Source organism: Mastigoproctus giganteus, chromosome 6, assembly GCF_048544385.1.
Source record: "Mastigoproctus giganteus isolate SK-2022 chromosome 6, ASM4854438v1, whole genome shotgun sequence".
NCBI lineage: Eukaryota > Metazoa > Arthropoda > Arachnida > Uropygi > Thelyphonidae > Mastigoproctus > Mastigoproctus giganteus.
Window position 1 is genome coordinate 165157323 of NC_143580.1, and position 21605 is coordinate 165178927.

The 21605-nt window shown below is 36.9% G+C and overlaps 1 protein-coding gene across 1 annotated transcript in view; it reads right to left on the reverse strand.

Annotated features, from left to right (window-relative positions):
• Window positions 1-21605, reverse strand: part of scat (VPS54 subunit of GARP complex scat) — a 414636-nt gene that overhangs the window by 182321 nt on the left and 210710 nt on the right. The window contains exon 10 of the mRNA XM_090376331.1: window positions 8863-8970. Within this exon, the coding sequence (XP_090232457.1) occupies window positions 8863-8970 (108 nt within the window). The remainder of the gene's footprint in view (window positions 1-8862; window positions 8971-21605) is intronic.

The window sequence follows — 21605 nt, forward strand, 5'->3', positions numbered from 1 at the left end:
TTTTAATTTTCTGAAAGATTGGGTTGTAGGTGGATACGCCTGATATGCTGGCAAATGATTCGGCTAAGGCATTTGCAATTTCTGCCGGAGAGGACAACTCCTTTCCATTCCAGTTTAATATTGAAGCCGGGGACTGGACATATTTGCCATCAATTGTTTGTATTTTCTTCCATACGAGTCTGATATCTGTGTCCTTGTTTATACTAGAGGAAAAGCTAATCCATGCTTCTCTTTTTGCTTTCCTTCTTATTTGGGGGAACTTAGCTTTCATTCTTTTAAAACTAATTAGGTTACTGGTTGTGGGGAATTTGCGGAACAAATTCCAAGCCCTATTTTTTTCCTGTTTAGCATATGTACAATCCAAATTCCACCAGTAATTATTGTGTTTGCGTTTCCCAGGCAAGGACTTTGGTATTGTAGAGTTGGCAGCTTGTAATGTTTGATTAGTTATATGTTGTGTGACATAATCTATAGGCTGAAGTTGAATTATTTCATCATCTAACTGAACATTTGAAGCATATTCATTCCAGTGTGCCCTACGAAATTTCTATTTGGAGCGACCCGGCAAAGGGGAGTTTACATGTGTTTGCAGCTTGCAGAGAATTGGTAGATGATCACTATTTAGTGGATTTTCAAGAACAGACCACTCCGTATTAATACATATGGAGGGAGAGCAGATTGAAAGGTCTATTGCACTCATGGATCCTGTAGAAAATGTATATAGGTAGGCTCACCAGTATTCAAAAGGGTAAGTTGACACACATCGAGAAGATTTTCTATTTGTCGATTGTTGGAGATCCCCACAGCGAATGATGAGCATTGAAGTCTCCGAGCAAATAGAAAGGAGGTGGTAGCTGGTCTATTAGATTTTCTAGATTTTCTGAGGAGATTGAGGAATTTGGGAGAATATATATAGATGCTATTGTAATAGTCATGCCAATTTCCGCGCGCATTGCCACTACCTCAAAAGGAGTCTGAAGAGCAACAGGTTTAGATGGAATATTATTTCTAACAAGAACCGCCACGCCTCCACAGGCCAGCGAGTCAATACTCCTATCTCTTCTGAACATGGTATAATTTTTAATGGTAGGACAACTTGTGGATTTATATAGGTTTCTTGTAGGGATATACATGCTGGTTCATAGTGGTTTACGAGATCATGCAAGTCATCTTTTGCATTAAAAGCCTCTACAATTCCACTGAAGAATTCTTTCCATTATGCATTCTTATTAGTTGTTTTTGCTTCTGACAGTTTTTTGGTTGTAGCTTGTTTATACCTCTCTATTTTTACTTTGTCTTTCTTAGGAAAGAAAGGACATGTCGTGTCCATCTCATCAGTTGCGTGGAGTTCTAAAATTCCATTATCTGAATTTTTCTGCTGATCAATATCCATTTCCGTTGAAATCCGTGGATGCACCATTGGGGTTTCTGTAGCTTTTAGTTTCATTGTTGATGCATCAGCTGGAATGGAGATTGGAGTATTGCTGGCTTGTTCGGTTGTTTGTTGTGAAGGACACTATTTGGGAGAAGTGAGTATGGATCGTGCCCAATTCACGATAGATGTATTAGGAGGAACTGTAACGTCTGTTTGGATACTTACTGATTGCATCTGTTTGGCAGCTGTGCCATACGTACACTTTGGCTCCATTTTGATTATTTCTCTTCTCGCCTCTGAATAAGTGACTTTGTTCTCCACTTTATATTTCTGTATTTTTTTTCCCTTGTTTCCATAGTTCGCATATTTTGGAGAAAGCTGGGTGATTACCTTTACAATTTGGGCAATGGGGAGTGGAAGCATTGCAATCGGATTGGTTGTGGTCCTTCGGTCCGCAGTTAGGACATATTGCCTCACCTCTACATGCAGTCTGAGAGTGTCCATATTTTTGGCACTTATAGCACCTGATTGGGTTTGGGATGTAGGGTTGGACACGGCAATGGAGACAGCCTGCTTTGACAGATGTTGGTAAGATGGGAGAGCTAAAAGTGAGGATTATGCTCCTTGTTGGAATGAGAGTACCATCTTTACGAGTCATGATTCTCTTGGCTTGGATGACTCTTTGTTCTCGTAGCTCTTTGACTATTTCCTCCTCTGATACGGTTAATAAGTCCCATTCTGCAATTACTCCCTTGGAGGAATTTAAGGTGGCATGGGGAGTGACTTTTATTGGATGTCCGCCGAAAGTTGTCAGATTTAATAACTTTGCAGAATGCTGGGATTTTATGGTCTCTACCAGAAGATCCCCATACTGGAGTCGCCTTACTGATTTTGGTGAACCTGCGACAGCCTCTAAGCATTTTTGCACAAGGAATGGGGACAATTTACTCAAAGGCTCGTCTGATGTAGAATGCAGTATGAGAAATGCTGGTATCTCCTCTTGAGGATTTGTTTTCAACCTCTTGGGTTGGGAAAAGTCATCATCGGTGTGTTTTGTCGCTAGTTTTGAGCTCGGAGGCTCTAAAGGTGGGAACGTATTGTTATCCATCTTTGCTCCTTTCAGCCCCGGGAGAGTGGATTTCTTCTCCCAGGTTACCAGCCCTGCCACGGGGAGGCAGGAGCAGTGCCGCTAGAGTGACCAAGCGGTATAAAGTTAGTATATTAGTTTAAATGGAAAAAAGAAAGGTGATTTGCCTTTCTGAAACTTAGTTACAGATCGTAAGTCTAAGTTTACTATTATTTAATGAAAACGTAAGAAAACTTTTATAACTGAACAAAAACTGCACTTTCAAGAAAAATGCTCTAGAAATCACTGAGAATCGCTTGATCACTATAACACTTGGCACCCGGGGCCGCAGTGGATGGTAGAAATAGGTTATGTTACAATAAATTAAGCAGATACCAAATTTTATTGATTAATGAATTTAAGCATTCGAATTTATAAGATACTGAAAAAACACTAACATATGAGAATTAGCTGTATAAAAGTTAAATTTACAAGATATCACAGAAAACTTCAAAAATGACCAAAACTGAATTTATAAAATAATAAAAATTAAATTTACAAGATTTTAAAGAAATAAGTAAAAACAAAAATTAATCTACTGAATTCTTTACCCAAACTTCTAATATTTTAGAATATAATCAACCAAACAATAAAGCTACTTGAGATGCATTTGTTCTCTGAAAATGTTCCAGCAGTCTTCTCAGCATAGGAGTGAAAACATTCCTCCATCTCAACAATTGATGGAGAAAGTAAAAGCTTAATCGAATGAAATGAAAACTGAAGGTGAATGCAATTATTTTACCAGATGGTTTCAGAAATCATCTAAAAATTTCTTGCAAAACAACTAACTGCCGATCATGAAGCTGCAGAACAATTCTTGACAATGATATAATAACCACAGTTAAGAGCACATCTATAACAGTGACAAGAGATTAATTTTGTGCAGAATGCTTCTTTTCTAAAAAGTATATTAAAAAAATAATAAATCAGCATTAGGTGTTGAGGAATCCAAAGAGTTACGAGGAATCCAAACGGTATTAATGTGTGGTAATGCTGAAAGATAACCACAAGTACAAGCTTATTGTGATAAGAAAGAATGTAAAACCTTGCACCTTCAGGTATATTAAAATTTTTGGTGAAATTCACTTTCAACAAATGTGTTATGATTATTTGACAAATCTTAGTGATTGGTTTAAGTATAATTTTTTGATATAGGCCAGGACATGTGCCAAACAATGCAAAAATCTTAAAATTCTTGCTCATCCACAAGGAAGACTTAGGTCCATTTCAAACAGTTTTGTTACATATTTTCCACTAAATTACAAACTAGTTTTCACTTCAGAGTGAGATGATGAGACCAGTTAGTGGTGGGGGATTTTGGTTAATTTCAAGGAATTAGCCAACAGCAAAGAAAGCAGCATGGTGTATAGGGAATGTCTATAATTAGTTAAACCTACAGTTCTGAAGCAGTGTTGGCACAATATTTTTCCAGTTAATGTTCACTGATGCTAATTTTTCATGTACCAGGTGGTTATAAAATAAGTTTCCCTATTCAGGAGACCCTAGGGTCAAAATGGTTAGAGTTAGCATTGTAAATAGGTGGGTATAGGGAAGTGATTTGTAGAAGAAAAAACATTAGTTCAAATTTCCACCACTAGGGTGGAAACAGCGTGCACATATGTAAACGTTGTCAGTTACTTCAAGACACGCTGCTTACGCAAATGACATCCGGCTAGATAAAAGCAGAAAGGCCAATGTCATCAATAACCATTATAGCTCTTACACAGAAAAAGGAACGTGCTCTTTAAGTAAAACTGTTCTACCATAATGCTAAGGCAGCACTACGTGAATATCGGAAAGTTGAAAGGTTTGTGTAAAGGACCTTTGACATCAGTAGGGCTTCGAAAACTAATAAAGAAATTTTAAATGACCAGGGAATTAGGTGTAATTCCAGGCAGGGGACAACCATATATCAGAATGGAGGGTAGTGAAGTGGTGGTTGCAATGGTCAGAATGCGAAACACTACCAGTCAGTAGTGCCTGACAGAGGTGTGTCAAGAGACTTGAACCTTCTTTGGTCTACTGTATGTAAAGTACTTCGAATAATTTTACACTGGTTCCATTACAAGATTCATGTAGTGCAAGAACTAAAGTCTTGTGATCAGCAACAACGAATAGACTTTACTCTACGATTTCTGGCTTGTATGGAATTTGACGATACATGGGCTACAATGATCTTGTGGTCTGATGAGGCACATTTCACTCTTCGTGGGGCAGTAAATGTGCAAAACTGCCAAATATGGGGAACTTTTCGTCCATCTGCTGTGCATGAAAGACCACTACAAAGTCCATATGTTACAGTATAGTGTGGATTCACAGCAGAGTTTATAATTGGATCATTTTATTTTGAAGAGTCTACTTATGGTCCCGTAAAGTGTATGGTAACTAGTGCATGGCACTGCACTCTTCTAAGAGTGCACATTATTCCCACTCTGCAGAAAAGCAAAGCTTGGAGACCATAATGTTCATGCAAGATGGTGCCATTTCCCATGTTGGTCGACAAGTGAAGGAACTGCTCCGTTCAACATTCGGAAATGATCATATCATTTCTAGAGACTTTCTGCAGTTCTCGCCAGCCCGATCACAGATCTCAATCCCTGTGATTTCTGCTACGGGGATACCTGAAAGACAGAGTTTACCGTGGTGGCACAGATGCTTGTCGATTTGAAAGCAAGCATTAAGCAGTATATAGCATTAAACAGCTAACAATCCCAATGAGATGTTACACGAAACTGTGTCACATGTTGTCCTCCGTTTTCAGAATGTCATCTCAAGTGAAGGAAAGCACATAGAACAATATCTGAAGATTTTTAAGTTCTGATATCAAAATCTAATCCTAAGTTAAGTATTCCAGCTCATGTTCACAGTGCCAATTTCTTCCCTGGTGGCGGAAATTTTTCCCCCCGTCTAAAAATCGCTTCTCCACTGATTTTCACAGTGCTATCTCTAACCGTTTTGACACTAGAGTCTCCTGAATAGGGAAACTTATTTTATTACCACCCAGTATTTTAAGTATCTGAAAAAACTAGTGAAACTTGCTGAAATAATGAGTAATGTAAAGGGATTAAGTGATACTGTTACAAACATTAATAATTCTGGCAATGTTTTGGGAACTCACTGTTTCCTATCTTCAGGCCTTTATTGTTAGATACACTGGTTTGAGGTACAGTTTCATAGAAATTTTTACAAAATTCTATTAACAATCTAGTTACGTTATAGATTTAATTAGTTAAAGTTGTAGAATTGTCAAAATCTTACTAATGTGATTACATTTGCTTGGTTTCCACTTTGGGTTACAGAATAATTATTTTATGAATAATGTTGAATGTTGATAACATTCAACATTATTACAATATTATACAATATCCAATTAATTATAGCATTTTTATAAAGACAGTAATAAAGTATTCCATAAGTAATTAATTAATCTTAATTCACATAGTTTAGCTGGAATTCTTAGCGTTACTCTCCTGTGATATTAAGTTGGAAAAGCTTACATGTTTATGTGCCTTTGGAGTGGAGTTTCCTCCACTGGAATGTACTTGGAGTGGCCTGTGAAAGGGTTTATATATAGGTAGGGTTCATTTTTGTGTGGCCAATGGAGGGTTTTTCTATGAGACAATTTTTGGGCACAGGGATACATATTTTTTTATTATTATTATTATGGGCAATTTACCTCCAGGCGTGCTGGTAACAAGAATAAATTTATGGATTTTGTTTAGGGTTGTTGGAATCTTCTTTTTCTTGTGATCTTTTCCTAGAATTTCTGCTTGGAATAAATTATAACAGGCACCGTGGAAAGTGACTCCTTGTTTCTCGAGCTTCCGAAACATTTTATAAAGTATGCTTCCTTATGTGTTCTTCTGGAGTATGATGAATCTATTAAAAGTACTAAGGTGTTCGTAAAGTCCCAAGTGCCTCTGTAGGAAAGGGCATGGGCGGTTGTTTCATATCTGTGAATTCTACCATGCTGGATGTCTTTCTTGAGTTACTATATTTTTTTCCTTTAATCTTCTATATGATTTGCCAATGTAGGCTGAGTTGCATTCTTGGAAATGCTTCTGCTTTAGGGATTGGTTTCCTGCATAGAATGTAGGTACGTTACAGGTTTTTGCTGCTTTAGCTATAATGTTGCTGATTCCTGGAATGTACAGTATGATGAGTTGGTTCTTTGGTTTTTTTTTTTTTTACTTTCTTCTGCTGGGGTTGTAACTATCGTTGAGAGTTCTCTTAATCATTCAGTTTACTAATGTTAGAGGATATTGGTTCTTCAGAGCTATAGCCTTTATGGTTATGATTTCCTGTTGAAGTAATTGTTGACTGCAAATTCTTAGATATCTCTCTCTCTCTCTCTCTCTCTCTCTCTCTCTCTTAATGTAGGTCCTGATCAGCCCTACCTATATATAAACTCTCTCTCAGACAACTCTAAGTACTTCCCAGAAAACTCCACTCCAGCATCACATAAAAAGGTAAGCTTTTCCAACTTAACAGCACAGGAGAGTAACTCTAAGGGTTCCGGCTGAACTATATGAATTAAAAATTAACTAATTAATTACTTATGATATATTTTATTACTGTCTTTGCAAAAATGTTATAATTATTGTAATTGGATATTGTATATTATATAGTGTATACATTGTAAAATATTGCAATTAAGACTCATAATAATGTTGAATGTTATCAAATTACACTTAAAAGAATTATTCTCGAACTCAAAAGTTGAAACCAAGCAAATGTAATCACATCAGTAACTTCTACAACTTTAATTATTTAACATAATTAGATTATTAATAGAATTTTGTGAAACTTTCTATAAAATTGTACCTCAAACCAATTGTTCTAACGATACAAGCCTGAAGACGGGAAACAGAGCATTCCCAAAATGTTGCTAGAATTGTTTAAGTTGTTGGAACTGAGGTGTTTCAATCATTCGAACTGTAGTATTTCAATAATAAATTACTGAACTCTACCACATAATATGATAGTGTAGTCTCAATTAATTATCTCACAGTAATGAACAGTCATTTATATCCCCTCTTTCAATTAATGTGACTACACTGTTATATGCCCATGAAGAAGATCCTACCAATGAGGATTTTATTGAAATGGTACAGATGGATCATGGTGAAGAAGTTGCAACTCCTCATATATTTACAGTTCAAAGACTTTCAGAAGCATTCGAATACATTGAATGAGCACTGAATTTTTGAGACTTATACTCCATATTGTAAACACAGTTCAAAGATTATTGCAGCAGTAAGGAATGACTGAGTATGCTACAGAGAGAATTATCATGAGGAAGAAGGTATCCTCAGTTCAACAATCACCAGACTTATTTCAAGCCACTCAATCTTCAAACAAAATCCCAATTACCAACAAAGTCCCTTTAATCTGCAAATCCTCCAAACTCACCTTACCATCTATTATTCATTGGTCTCCATGTACTTTCTAAGTGAGGAAGGTTTTAAATAAACTTTAATGTGTACGGTTTTTTTTTTTTTTTTTTTTAAACATAAATATTTTTAATTGCACTTTTTTGGATTTTATTTCATGTATTTTAATGGTGAAAATTGGCATTTTAGTAAAAGCACATTTCACATTATAAAATATTACCATGGCACTTGTGACACTCACTTTTGTGATGCATAGCAACAATTTGTTGTTATGCATCTATTTGAAAGCTATACATGGACCATTGTGCATGGAAGGATAACAAACCTGAACTAGTGTAACTTGAAAATTTGGGAAACCAACAGATTATATTTAAGATTCTAGATTCCATTCAAAAGAGAGCAATTAGGTTAATTAATGACTCATCTCTAACAGTCTCTCCACTCTCTATGTCAGAGATGTTCTGTTTCTGCTGGATGCCTTTTCTATAGATTCTTACATGGGCACTGTTCTTCTTAATTGGCTTCTATAATTCCCGCTCTCTTTTCCAAACCAGTCCAAACACATGCTGCAACCAGTCAACATACTTTTACTGCCCACCTTCAAACTCACTGAACCAACTTTTCTTCATTCTATTTCTCTGTCTTCTGGAGCAACCTTCCTTCACACATATTTCCTGAAAATTACAATCTACAGAAATTCATATCCAATGTCAACAAGTATCTTCTCAACCTTCAGCCCATGTAGGTTCTAATACCTCTCATGTTTGGGTTTTGTTAAAAAAAAAAAAAAAAAAAAAAAAAAACACACATTAAATTGAAAAGTTATATGCTAATAAGAGTTACACTGTTTAAGCTGATGCTCTGTGAGAACACACTCAGCTTGTACACAGAAAGCAGAGTACACAGGAATGTGGCATTTAGAAAAATATGAGGTCTAAGCTTAAAAATAAATGAAGTTTCTGTCCTACCTGTTTGACAGTGGCTTTTAAAGCAGTACAGGATTCTTCTTTATAAATGCCAATGAAATTATAACGCTGAAGTCTCAACATTCCCAGAAGAATTGCAATTAAACGTTCCTTTAAAAGGGAAAAAAGAAAAGTCAAATACTTTAAAGAAAACTGACCAATTAGAAAAATGTTACCAACAGATCTTTCAAAACTCATAAACACTGCTTATTATGTAATCATTATATATGAAGAAAATAATAATATAAATGAATTAACTAATAAGTAAAAAGAAATCAATTAAATAATAAAAAAATGTTATAAACGCCTGATCAAGTGAAAATGGCAGTTTACATACTGTATTTAGTATTTGTATTGTTAACATGATGGAGGAAGCAAAGCTTATACAGCACCAGCTAAAAAAATAAATAAATAAATCTTCATTTGTCCATTTCTTCCAACAACACAGACCAACAAGTATTTTTCATTAGAAAAAGAAAAATGTGAAATAGATAGATCTTTGGATGTTGATTCCAAACCTATGAGGGGCGTTCAATAAATTATCTACCTATGTACGCACGCACAAAAATGAGATAGAGGCAAAAATCTGGTTTTATTTTTCAATATAACTTCCCTGAAGTTCTCTGAAGGAGGAAATACCAGACAAATAAAATTCTTTGTCCTATCCATCAAAGAACGCTGAAACAGCAGACTTTTACTATAATCAGCAAAGCAATGCCCACGTACATTTTTATTGAGGTATCAAAACAGGAAATAGTCACTGGGGGCCAGATACAAACTAAGTTGGATGGGTAAGTTCTGTAAATTCAGTCTCTCAAAGCAGCAACAGCATGTGACCTGTGCACTGGTGTGTGGTCGTGAAAAAGCAGCATACCTCTGGAAAAGTTTTCCATGGCTCTTTTCCTTTATAACATCCCTTAGATTGTACAGTAGGGATGCATATGACCCCCCAGTGATAACAAACTAATCAAAGTGAAATACGAGGGGATAAGAATTTTTCTTCTATCCTCTTTTGCCTACTTAAAAATCCCCCCACACGTTTGAAATACTACAATGGAATGTGCCTGGTCCATATAAATACAGCCTTCAAACACGTTACCTTCCCCTGTGAAGATGATATAAGCAAAAAGCCCCCATCAAGCTTTGGGTATTTATCTCCCTTTATACCTCTAATTATTTGCCATGCATGGATTCAGAATCAAAGCTTGCTTTCATTCCTTTGTCCTGTTACAAGGTTCATCTCTCTTTAGGCAGGCCTTTCAATACTATTTCCATCTATTCTAATTAAACCTTACCTGGATGCAGTTATTCCTGAAAAATTTGAAAAAAATCTCAGGTAAGAGAATTCTTGGCTTAAAAGTTCTAAAATATCTATAATATTTCTTAATATCCATATATTTCATTTAATATTTTATTTTTATTTGATTTAAAATCAGATCTTTTAATTTAAAAAAAATCAAATTAAAAAGGACATGGATCCTCTACAAGAGAAAAATCACAATAAGTTAGCATTTGTCCGATACAGACAACTCGTGTAATCGTGTCTCGATTACACCATTTGTCTGTCCAACGTGCCGTTACAATTCTGGAGATGAAAGTTTCGGGATCAATTCCATAAAGTTCTAAATTCTCCTCACAACACCGTACTCTGAATTGCTTCTGCACAGGGATCAGAAATATGGGGACCCAAGTTTCACTGACCTTGTCACCTTGACTAATCACCAAATGTTCAGGAAAGATGGTTATCACTGTTCCCTCAGATATGTCATATTCCCTAGAGATTTGGGACACCTTTAAACGCCTGTCATTTGGCACATTTCTGGAGTGGTCGCTGTCACAGGCCTTCCTGAACGACGGATCATCTTCGATAGGCTCTCTAACCCACTTGAATTGTTTTGACCAGAATTTCACCTGGTACTCTGAAGGTGCACTGTTACCATACACAGCCACCATATCCCTTCATGAATGGCCTTTGGCCCATTTCCTTGTTTGGTAAGAAACTTGATGACTGAACAGTGCTCCAATTTCAGCAAATCAATAATTTGATACAGGTGTCTTTCTTCTTTATGTTACAGTAGCACAACCTAAAAATATAGTGGGATCAAAATTAGTATGGTTCAAGTTGAGATAAGTAGGAACATGATAAATCATGAATCATTGAAATATAACTATGAGAAGTACCTTAGGTAGATAATTTATTGAATGCCCCTCATATTTTTGATTTTCATATAATATCTAGTTTTTGTGACAAGACCAATTACATGGTCACAATTACACTGATTATACCACTCAGTATATGCAGCCACCTATGTGAATATAATTTTTATTTATTTATTATTATTGTTTATACATTCGCATTTATGTAATTGTTTGAATATATCTATATCCTTGTTATATCAAAATTTAATTATATTATACATTTTCATGTAAGATTCAGTAAATATTTTAGCATTAAATCAGCTCACACACCAACCATAAGAATAAGTACTTACTGTAACTAAAATATATACATATTAAAATAAAATAAAATAACTATTTACAAAAACTGCTATTATATTAAATTAAATTATATACATGTAAAAACATTAAAACTGTGATAAAATCCTTAAGATAAAATACACTAAAATAAACCGGATTAAAAGCGATAAAAACAATAAAAGTTTCTGGAGCTTTCGGAAGCATCGGCTTCCTTCCTCAGCAGTAACAAAACTTCCTGCAGCACGTCCATATATAACAGGCTCACGGTACCTATACACGTGGTGCAGTCGGTGCATGGTCTGAACTGGAAGCGGAAATAGCTCGGGAACGTGTTAAGCAGAACCGTTCATCCGTACTTAGGATGATAGTTTCAAACAGAGGATGCATACGCATACCTCTGTCCCTATTCATAATATTGTGGTCGGATGAACAGATTCATAGGCTCTTGAGCCATTTACGGTTCCAGAACCCATGCGCTCGATCCACGATAACCGCATCCTCTGGGGAAATTTGACACGTTCAAATTTCCCGAGCTATTTCCGCTTCCAGTTCAGACCATGCGCCGACTGCACCACGTGTATAGGTGCCGTGAGCCTGTTATATATGGACGTGCTGCAGGAAGTTTTGTTACTGCTGAGGAAGGAAGCCGATGCTTCCGAAAGCTCCAGAGACTTTTATTGTTTTTATCGCTTTTAATCCGGTTTATTTTAGTGTATTTTATCTTAAGGATTTTATCACAGTTTTAATGTTTTTACATGTATATAATTTAATTTAATATAATAGCAGTTTTTGTAAATAGTTATTTTATTTTATTTTAATATGTATATATTTTAGTTACAGTAAGTACTTATTCTTATGGTTGGTGTGTGAGCTGATTTAATGCTAAAATATGAATTTACCCAACCTCAGAGGCCTTTTTCAGGAGATTCAGTAAATTACTGAATCACATTCATCATCACACCTCAAAAGTGTAAGAGTCATCCCTAACAAATTCTGCTTGTGTGGCTATTTCACAATGGCATATGAACACAACAGATATTCATAAAATTTACCAACTATACTTCAGTTGTTCCCAAGGTGATCCAAACAAGGTGTGAGCACCACATATCCTTTGTACCATTTGTTCAATTCAATACACGACTGGATGAACAAAGGGAAAAGCCTATGCCATTTACCATTATGATATGGAGGGAGACAAAAGATTGCGATGGTGACTGTTACTTTTGTAATGTTATGTAACTGGATTCTCCGTGAATAATAAACACAAGATTGTTTATTAACCAGCATTCAGCAATGAGATCAATCCTTACAATGAAAGTACGCCAATGTGATGAAAGTGCAATTGATGGAGACCTGAGAACTTTGGCTAATCCTGAGTGCATACGTGATAAAGAGATGTTGGAGTTGGACCTATTTATCCAAAATTGGTTGAATAACATCATTAGAGATCTAGACCTCTACAAAGATAAAGCCAAACTCTTCACATCAAGTCTGAAGTAGAAACACTTAGTTAAGGAGAACATCAGAGTGTTTCAATATCAAAAAATAAACCAGGTTTTGGGGATATGCTTAATAATAAATAGTCTGCTCTGTTAGTATCAGGACAACAATGGGGTTTTTAGGGAACTGTCATAAATACACATTACATCTGGATGATGCCTCTTCAAGAGTGAAGTTTGATAGCTGTTCTCTTGCACACCTGGAACTTACAAGCCATCTATCCCCCCCTCCACTCACTCTGTTCATCTAAAGATGACATACTATAACATGAGGAGATTACTCAAAAGCAATTTAATATAGCACTCATGAATGTAATATCTGCAGAAACCTCAAAAATATTGGTATGCTAATGGCCATACAAGGAGTGTCTCATGCCTATGGGACAGCATTACATCAGAAACGACTGGCCTCTAAGAAGCATGTATGAGTCTGGAATGAATGGTGTACAGTATGTTCCTAGTGGAATGAATGAATATTTTCTTTCCACCTCTCTACTTGACCTAATGAAGGATTTTGTAAAGTTTTACTTTTCAATGAAGAGTTTTTATTTGAGAGGATTTCATTACTCAAGTTAGAAATTTCCAAAAATCAGTGCTGTGAAAGCGAAAAAGAGACTCTTTGTGGGCATCAATTCAGAGTTTCTGCAGGATGGAGCCCAGAAAGTGCTTGATCAATATAAAGAAACGGGATGTTGTATGTCACTGAAACTTCATTTTTTGCATTTCCATTTAGAATTCCTTTGCAAAAATTATAGCACATTGAGTGACAAGCAGGTGGAATAATACCATCAAGATATTAAGTCAATGGAAAACCACTACCAAGGTTTATGGAATGAATGTGTGCTGGCAGACTATTTCTGGATGTAACACCATGACATTGCAGACAAAGCGTGCCAAAGGAAATCATCCATACAACATTTTTTAAATTGTATATTTATATATTTTTACAATAGTGAACTATATTATTTTAACTATGGGTATAAAATGTATTGGGTTTAAACTATAAAAGTGATAAAAATGTAACTGTAACCAGTCTGGTAGTTTTATAATGAAATCCTCTTTTAACTTGTACTGATATCACTAGAAGTTGTATTATGAAGATGATGTGTATTACAAAAGAACCAAGAACATATTTGATCAGGTCACAAAACTGGTTTAGAAAAGTTTGTTTACACCTTTAATGTGGTGGGAGGGGGTCATTTTGTTCATCAATTTGTCCAAACTACCCACTTCCACAACACTAAGTTTATTCCAACAATTAATTATACTTTGGATGAATGCAAATTTCTTCATATCTATCCCTTTTTCAATTTATATTTATAAATACTTGTGTGTGTCATCTGAAAAAGTAATGAAACCATTAGCATTTAATTTACTTAGCTGATTTATAGAGCTTCTAATTAAGCTCTTATTGCTATTATTAAGCATTTAATTTACTTAAACCTTCTGGAGCCTTATACACTTCAATTAGTGTCATTGTGCAGATTCCCACTTGCCAGAGACTGCAATTTACAGAACCGTAGCCTCTATGGCAGGAATAACCTTTTGTGCCTACAAGTAACCTTTCACTTTTCTTTGCACCCTTTCCAGCAGATGTATGTACTTTGTAAATGAGATTTCCAAAGTTACATGAAGCATTTCAGATGAGGATTGCTGTTTCCTAACCATCTGCCTTATACAGTGGTATAATCATCCCTGCTGGAAAAATTCCTGTATATCATTAACAGAACCTTGTGGGCTGTTCCAGCTTGTTTGCACTGCAGAGAGTATTCCATGTCAGACTGCATAATTATCCCCAGATCTTTCTCATAACCACTAACTTGAGTTTGTGGACTATGTTATATCAAATAGTATGTTATTAATATCAGTATTAGCAATGGCCACATGGTGTAAGGAAGCCTAGCCTATGCTGCACCAGCCAAAATATATATATATATATATATATATATATATATAATAATAATAATAAAATAAATAAAAAAACAAAATAATAAAATGAAAATAATAATAATAATAATAATAATAATAAGAAGAAGAGAAGAAGAAGAAGAAGAAGAAGAAGAAAATTAAAAATATATAATAATAATAAGAGAAAAGGAAATGGACAACCTATGTGGTTCCCTCCTCCCATACGTAATTATCCAGCTGACCTTTGAATTTCCCCAAACTGTCAGCTTCTACCACCCAAGTAGGTAACTTATTCAAGTAATTTATAACTCGCTGGCTAAAATAAAACTTCTTGCAATCCAGTCTAAACATCTCTCCTGTAACTTGAAATTATGGCCCATAGTTCTAGAATCCTTTATAACCGTGAAAATTTCGTCCTCATTCATTTTACTTATGCCTCTCAGAGCCTTGAACACCTCTATCAAGTCTCCTCTAAGGTGACTAGTTTCCAGGCTGTGTGACCCACATATTTGAAGTCTTTCCTCATATGGAGGCCCTTACACCGATCTCACCAGGCAAGTTACCCGTCTTTGGGTCCTTTCAAGAAGCACAATATCTTTCTTTAGGTATGGTCTTCATACTTGAACACAGTATTCCAAGTGTGGTTTAACAATAGCCTTATACAGGGTTATTCAAAATGAAGTCCGGTGTTTCAGAATTTTTTTTGGGAAAGCGCATGTGTCATAATCATTTGTAGCCATCTCGAAAGAACGCATAACATCTCAAGTTTCGTTCCCATGCTCACTATGTTCGGTATGCTGCACGGTTAACCACCAGATGGCATTGGATGCATACCGCCGTGCTGTCGTTCGTTTGCCTGTGATGCCAGTTCTGCTCTGTTGCCACATGGCTTTGGAATGTAATGAGAAAGCTTTTACTGTGTTGGAGTTTCATGTAAGTAAATCTGCCACCGTTGTGTAACGCCACTTTCGGACAGAGTGATTTTTTCTGATGAATCGACCTTCCATTTTTCGGGGAAAGTGAATAAGCAGAATGTGCGATTTTGGGCAATTTCACTAAAGGCTCTCATATTGAACATTTATGAGGTATGTAAAAAAACTTCATTACTATACTTGCATTCTGGAAATATTTTTTTCTTCTTTTTTTCTTTCATGTCTGCTCATGTGTGTACAGGAATTGTTTGAAACCCTGGACTTCATTTTGAATAACCCTGTATAATGGGATTATGATGTCCTTATATCTACTAGCAATTGTTCGATAAATCATTGACAGAACACCATAGGCCTTCCTCGCAACCAATCTACAATGCTCAGAGAACTTCATGTCTGACTATCACATAATACCCAAGTCCCTTACCTCCACAACCGGCTTAAGTTCAACTCCACCAAGTATATAAGTTATTTTGGGGTTACTGTTCGCCAGATGCAACACTTTACACTTTGCTGGATTAAAGCATAGCTGCCATTTTACTGACCATCCCTGAAGTCTATCTAGAATCCTCCATATGGAGGATTCTAGATAGTGTTCAGTCAGGTGTTGTCAGTCCAGTTGGCGATGTCTAAATCAGTGGTTGTTGATTTCAGAAGGTTTGTTTGGAAGTGGCCAAGAATTGTCCTACCTACAGTTCTGTTATTACTGGTGGGCATCTTGGTTCAGCGGATATATCTGTATGACAGTGCACAGTAGGACCGTGTTCATTTGATTGAGTCCATTCTCAGTTTTTGACGTGAGATAAGATGGCCCATTAATAATTGGTGAGTGCTGCATTGCATGGAGGGGGAGATGGTAAGTTGATGATGTCAGCCTCTCCCTCCCGAATTACCTCCCCAAGCTGCTGTTGTTGTAAACGTTGCAAAATGTGGATTATGTAGTTTAGAAGTGAATTGTATTATGAAGTTTTCGTATTTTTTGCAATTTTGTCGTTAGTTATTTATTATGCCCTTCTGTTTTATCTGTTATTAGTGTTTGTGTTTTACAAACATGCCTACATGGTCCAATGTGGTGATTTTTGAAGACTAGGTGTGAGATGGAAGAAGAGGATTCTAAGCCTAGGCCTATGGACAATTCTGGTTAATGATGAAGAATTGCAATCTTCTGAGTCATTTCACTACAGTAGTTCAACAAGGGATATACAAAAAAGTCCGTCTTTACAATGAAAGCTACTTATCAATGGGTTTTGCATCAGCTGGTAATCAAAGTTGTCCTATTCCACTGTGTGTCGTCCGTGGCAAACAACTCACAAATGCAGCAATGGCTCCAGCAAAATTGAAAACACACTTAACTACAAATCACAGTCTTTGTCAAGTAAAAGTGCTGATTATTTTAAATGGCTATTGGAATCTCAAAACAAACAGAGTAAAGCTTTTGTTTAAAAAGTCTCATTCAGTGAAAAGGCTCAGGAAGCAAGTTATTTAATAGCAGAACTTATTGCCAAGAAAAGGAAAAGTCACAGAGTCGGTGAGAACCTAATAATGGCACCATGTAAAATTATAGTGAGTAAAATGCTAGGACAAGATGCAGTACAAGAGATTGAAAAGGTTCCACTTGCTAATTAGGGCAAGTAACGCTGACATAATAGGGCTTACAGAAATGTGGTGCCACGTGGAGATGGGGGATGAGTTTCAGTACGGTATGTATACTGTATTTAGGAAGGATAGGGAAGATAGAAGGGGTGGTGGGGTTATGCTTCTTAACAAAAGCAGCCTGAGTGTGATGAAAGCTTTCCCGGAATCAGATGTTTCATGTGCCAGTATAGAATCTGTACAATGATGCAAGATAGTTGGAAGAAAATAAGCATAGGAGTAATCTACAGGCTACGTGATTGTGAAGATTATGATGAGAGCCTCTACATGCAAATGGAATGGGCAAGTAAGCGTAAATTATGGGTGATTAAGCGTACATTATGGGTGATTTTAATTTACCTCTAATTGATTGGAGCAAATGGGAAAGAAACTCCACATGGGGGACAAAATTTTTAAATCAACTAAATGATTGCTGTTTGTATCAACATGTCAGGGAAAGTACTAGTGAAAAGAATACTCTAGGCCTCATCATCACCCATGAACCAGATGACATAATAGAGCTGACAGTACAGGAACCAGTAGCAGAAAGTGATCAGTTTTATGGTGGATGATGAAGAGAGGTAGCAGTAGTTAAAGGCAAAGCAATGGGTTATAATATCAGGAGAGGAAATTATGACAGCTTAAGATGGCCTCTATTAACTGGGTAGGTATTGCACAGAGCGAATACAATTGAATTATGGTATACCTTTAAAACATTAACCACAGAAGCCTTGAATGCACATATACCATTAAAAAAATACTCCACAAGGAGGATTCTAAGTTGGATGAATAATGAAGTTGCCAGATTACTTGAGCAGAAAAAAGACGGCATGGAAAAATTACAGAGCAATAAAAAGTACTGAAGCCTATAACAGCTACAAATTGATCTGTAATAGTGTCACAGAAAAGGTTAGGCTGGCAAAGGCAGATTATGAGAAATTGCTGGCAAAGAGGGGGGGGGGGATAAGGAATTCTTCACATATATAAATGCAAAGAAGAGGCCAAACCAGGTCGGACCCTTATGTAATGGATGTGTGATAGTATCAGATATCCCAGCTAAAGTTGCAGATGAACTCAACAGTTACTTTGCATCGATATTTACAAAAGAAAACCCTTTACAGCAATCAGAAATTATGAGAGTGAAGTTAAAAAAAATGTAATAAATAATGTTGAAATTTCACATGTTTATTTAATAAAAAAAAAAAACTTTCCAGTCTACAGGCCAGTAAGGCTCCTGGGGTCGATGGCATATACCCCATAATCTTAAGGGAGGCAGCAAGTGAGTGCATTGAACCATTGAGGGTAATTTTGAGAGCATTAATGGAATATGGAATGATTCTGTTGGATTGGAAAAGTGCTAATGTATCTCACGGGTGTAATTCAGTGATCAAGGGTGGTGGTGGTGGTGGTAGTAGTGGCATGTGATGCAAGAAAGCAAGTGCTTATGCAGCATCAGCCAAAAATAAAAAATAAAAAAATAAAAAATCACACACCTTTCCCTCCAAATGCCTGTCCAGTTCCTCCATAAATTTATTCAACCTATCAACTTCCACAACGACAGATGGAAGTTTGTTCCAGCAATTAACCACCCGCCGGCTAAAGGCAAATTTCCGCACATCTATTCTACATCTGTCCTTTCTTAATTTGAATTTATGCCCCCTTAGGTTTGTAATCTGAACAAGTGGAAGGATCCCATCAGAATTCAGCGTGCTCAACCCATTCAAGACCTTATACACCTCAATCAGATCACCGCGCAAGTGCCTAGTCTCCAGCCATTGCAATTTGCAGAACTTAAGCCTCTCTTGGTAAGAGGATCCCTTCACCAATCTTGTTGCCCTTCTCTGTACACGCTCAAGTAAATCTACATCCTTCCTAAAATGAGGCCTCCAGACCTGTACGCAGTACTCAAGGCATGGCCTGACCATTGCCTTATACAGAGGGACAATCACCTCCTTCTCCCTGCTAGCAAAATTCCTATATATCATTGACAAAACCCCATGACCTGCCCTGGCAGCCTATCTGCATTGCTCAGAAAACTTCATATCTGACCGCACAATTACTCCCAGGTCTTTTTCATTTTCTACCACCTTAAGTGTAGTACCACACAGTTGGTACGTTTCCCTGGGATTACTTCTACATATATGCAGTACTTTGCATTTGTCAATGTTAAACTTCAGTTGCCAGTTCTCAGCCCACCTGCCCAAATTATCTAGATCCTGTTGCAGTAGCACACTGCCATTACTGTCATTAACAACCCTGCCAACCTTTGTATCATCTGCAAACTTCGATATTAAGCCTGATATACCTTCATCAATATCATTGATAAATATACAAAACAACAGTGGACCCAACACCGAACCCTGTGCGACTCCACTAATAACATTAATCCATGAAGAGCAGCGCCCATTGATTACCACCCTCTGTCTTCTCCCACTTAATCATCCTTTTATCCATTGTAGCAACTTACCCTTAATACCATTCTGCTCCAATTTGTACAATAGTCTTCCATGCGCAACAGTGTCAAAAGCTTTCCTGAAATCCAAATATATGATATCAAAATTATTTTTTGCATCCAGTTCCTTTGTAACCACATCATAATATCCTATCAAATTTGTGAGACAAGACTTTCCCTTAACAAACCCATGCTGTGTCTGAATTATTGCTGCAGTCTTGTCTAGATGATCCTGCAATGCATCTTTAACCAGTGACTCCATTATTTTACCCGGAACAGAAGTTCCGGGTAAAATAATGTGTAAAACTTTACCCGGAAGAATACTCAGCATGGTTTTGTAAAGGGAAAATCATGTTTAACTAATCTGGTTAGCTATTTTGACAGAGTCACTCAAGAGCTGGACTTAGGGAATAATTTCGACATTGCTTATTTGGATTTCAGCAAATCATTTAACCCAGTCCCACATGGGCGGTTACTTTATAAGCTGGATCAGGTTGGAATCACAGGGAAAATCCTTGGATGGATAACTGGGTGGCTTCAGGACAGGAGGCAGAGAGTTGTGATAAATGGTTATTCCTCAGATTGGGTTGATGTAAGAAGTGGGGTTCCCCAAAGATCAGTATTAGGACCACTGTTGTTTTTGATTTTCATAAATGACATCGATGAAGGGATAGAGGGCGTGATGTCTAAATTTGCAGATGATGTAAAGATTAGTAGAGTAGTTAATGATCACCACCAAGCAGCGCTTCTGAAGAAGCTCTGCTTGGCGGTGGACACTATCAGAAGAATACTGCAGCCAACAGTTCTTGGTGAACTTGCACCAGGCTCCCTTGCCTAGTGCCCTTTAACCATCCCACCTTCACCCCTTTTTTCGCCTGGTGGAGTTCAACTTCACCTTACCTTGGGGATTCCTTCACCCATTTCCCCAATATTTCTAACTGTTGCCCCCCCCCTTCCTTCACTAAATCCCACACACTTAACTTTTTTTTTTTTTTTTTTTTTTGTCTCTGTCAAGAAGCTCCAGCGACTGGCAGAGACCAGCCAGAGAATATGGGACTGCCTAGGGCTTACCTCTCGGATGTAGTGGTAGGCAATGTGGGGTCCCATTAGGGGCCTTGTGGCAGGAAGCCAGATGAACAACACAACACAACACAACCCAACATGACTTCTGCACAAAACATCACAATTCTAGCTTTCACAGAGTTCTGTTTTACTGCACAAGAGAAACAATGGCACAGCTGTGGGAAACCACCAGTGGTATCACCAACCCAAACACTATGCCATATGGGGCTGAACAAAAATGCTAACAGGGCTGCTCGGTCACTGTCCATCACTACAAGCTCTAGTGTCGTGCAGGGCACAAAGTTCAAAAAAGATGTTTATTTATTTATTTATTTTTAAATCACAATCTCTTGCGGAACTCCTAGCGACATCTCGCAGAACCCTGGTTGAGAAACCCTGAGCTAAACAGACTGGTGAGGTGTGATTGCCCTTAAACAAATCCATGCTGTGATTTGCCTTATGACTCCACTCCATTAAGATGATCTTACATTACTTCTTTAACTATTGATTCCATTATTTTTGACTGGTACAAGAGGTTAAACTTACAGCTCAGTAGATACCCACTTCACCCTTCGAATTACCCTTGTGAATTCCTGAGTACAGAGATATATTTACCCATCTTTAATCTTCAAATACTTCTGAATCTAAGGAAGCTCATATTATGATGACTAAAGTTTTTAGCCATCATAATGAGAGCGGCTTCTTTTAACAAAATATTTCATCAGCCAAAGTTGCTTTGTTCACTTTTATCTTCAGCAATTTTCCCTCACTTTTCTTTCTGTTATT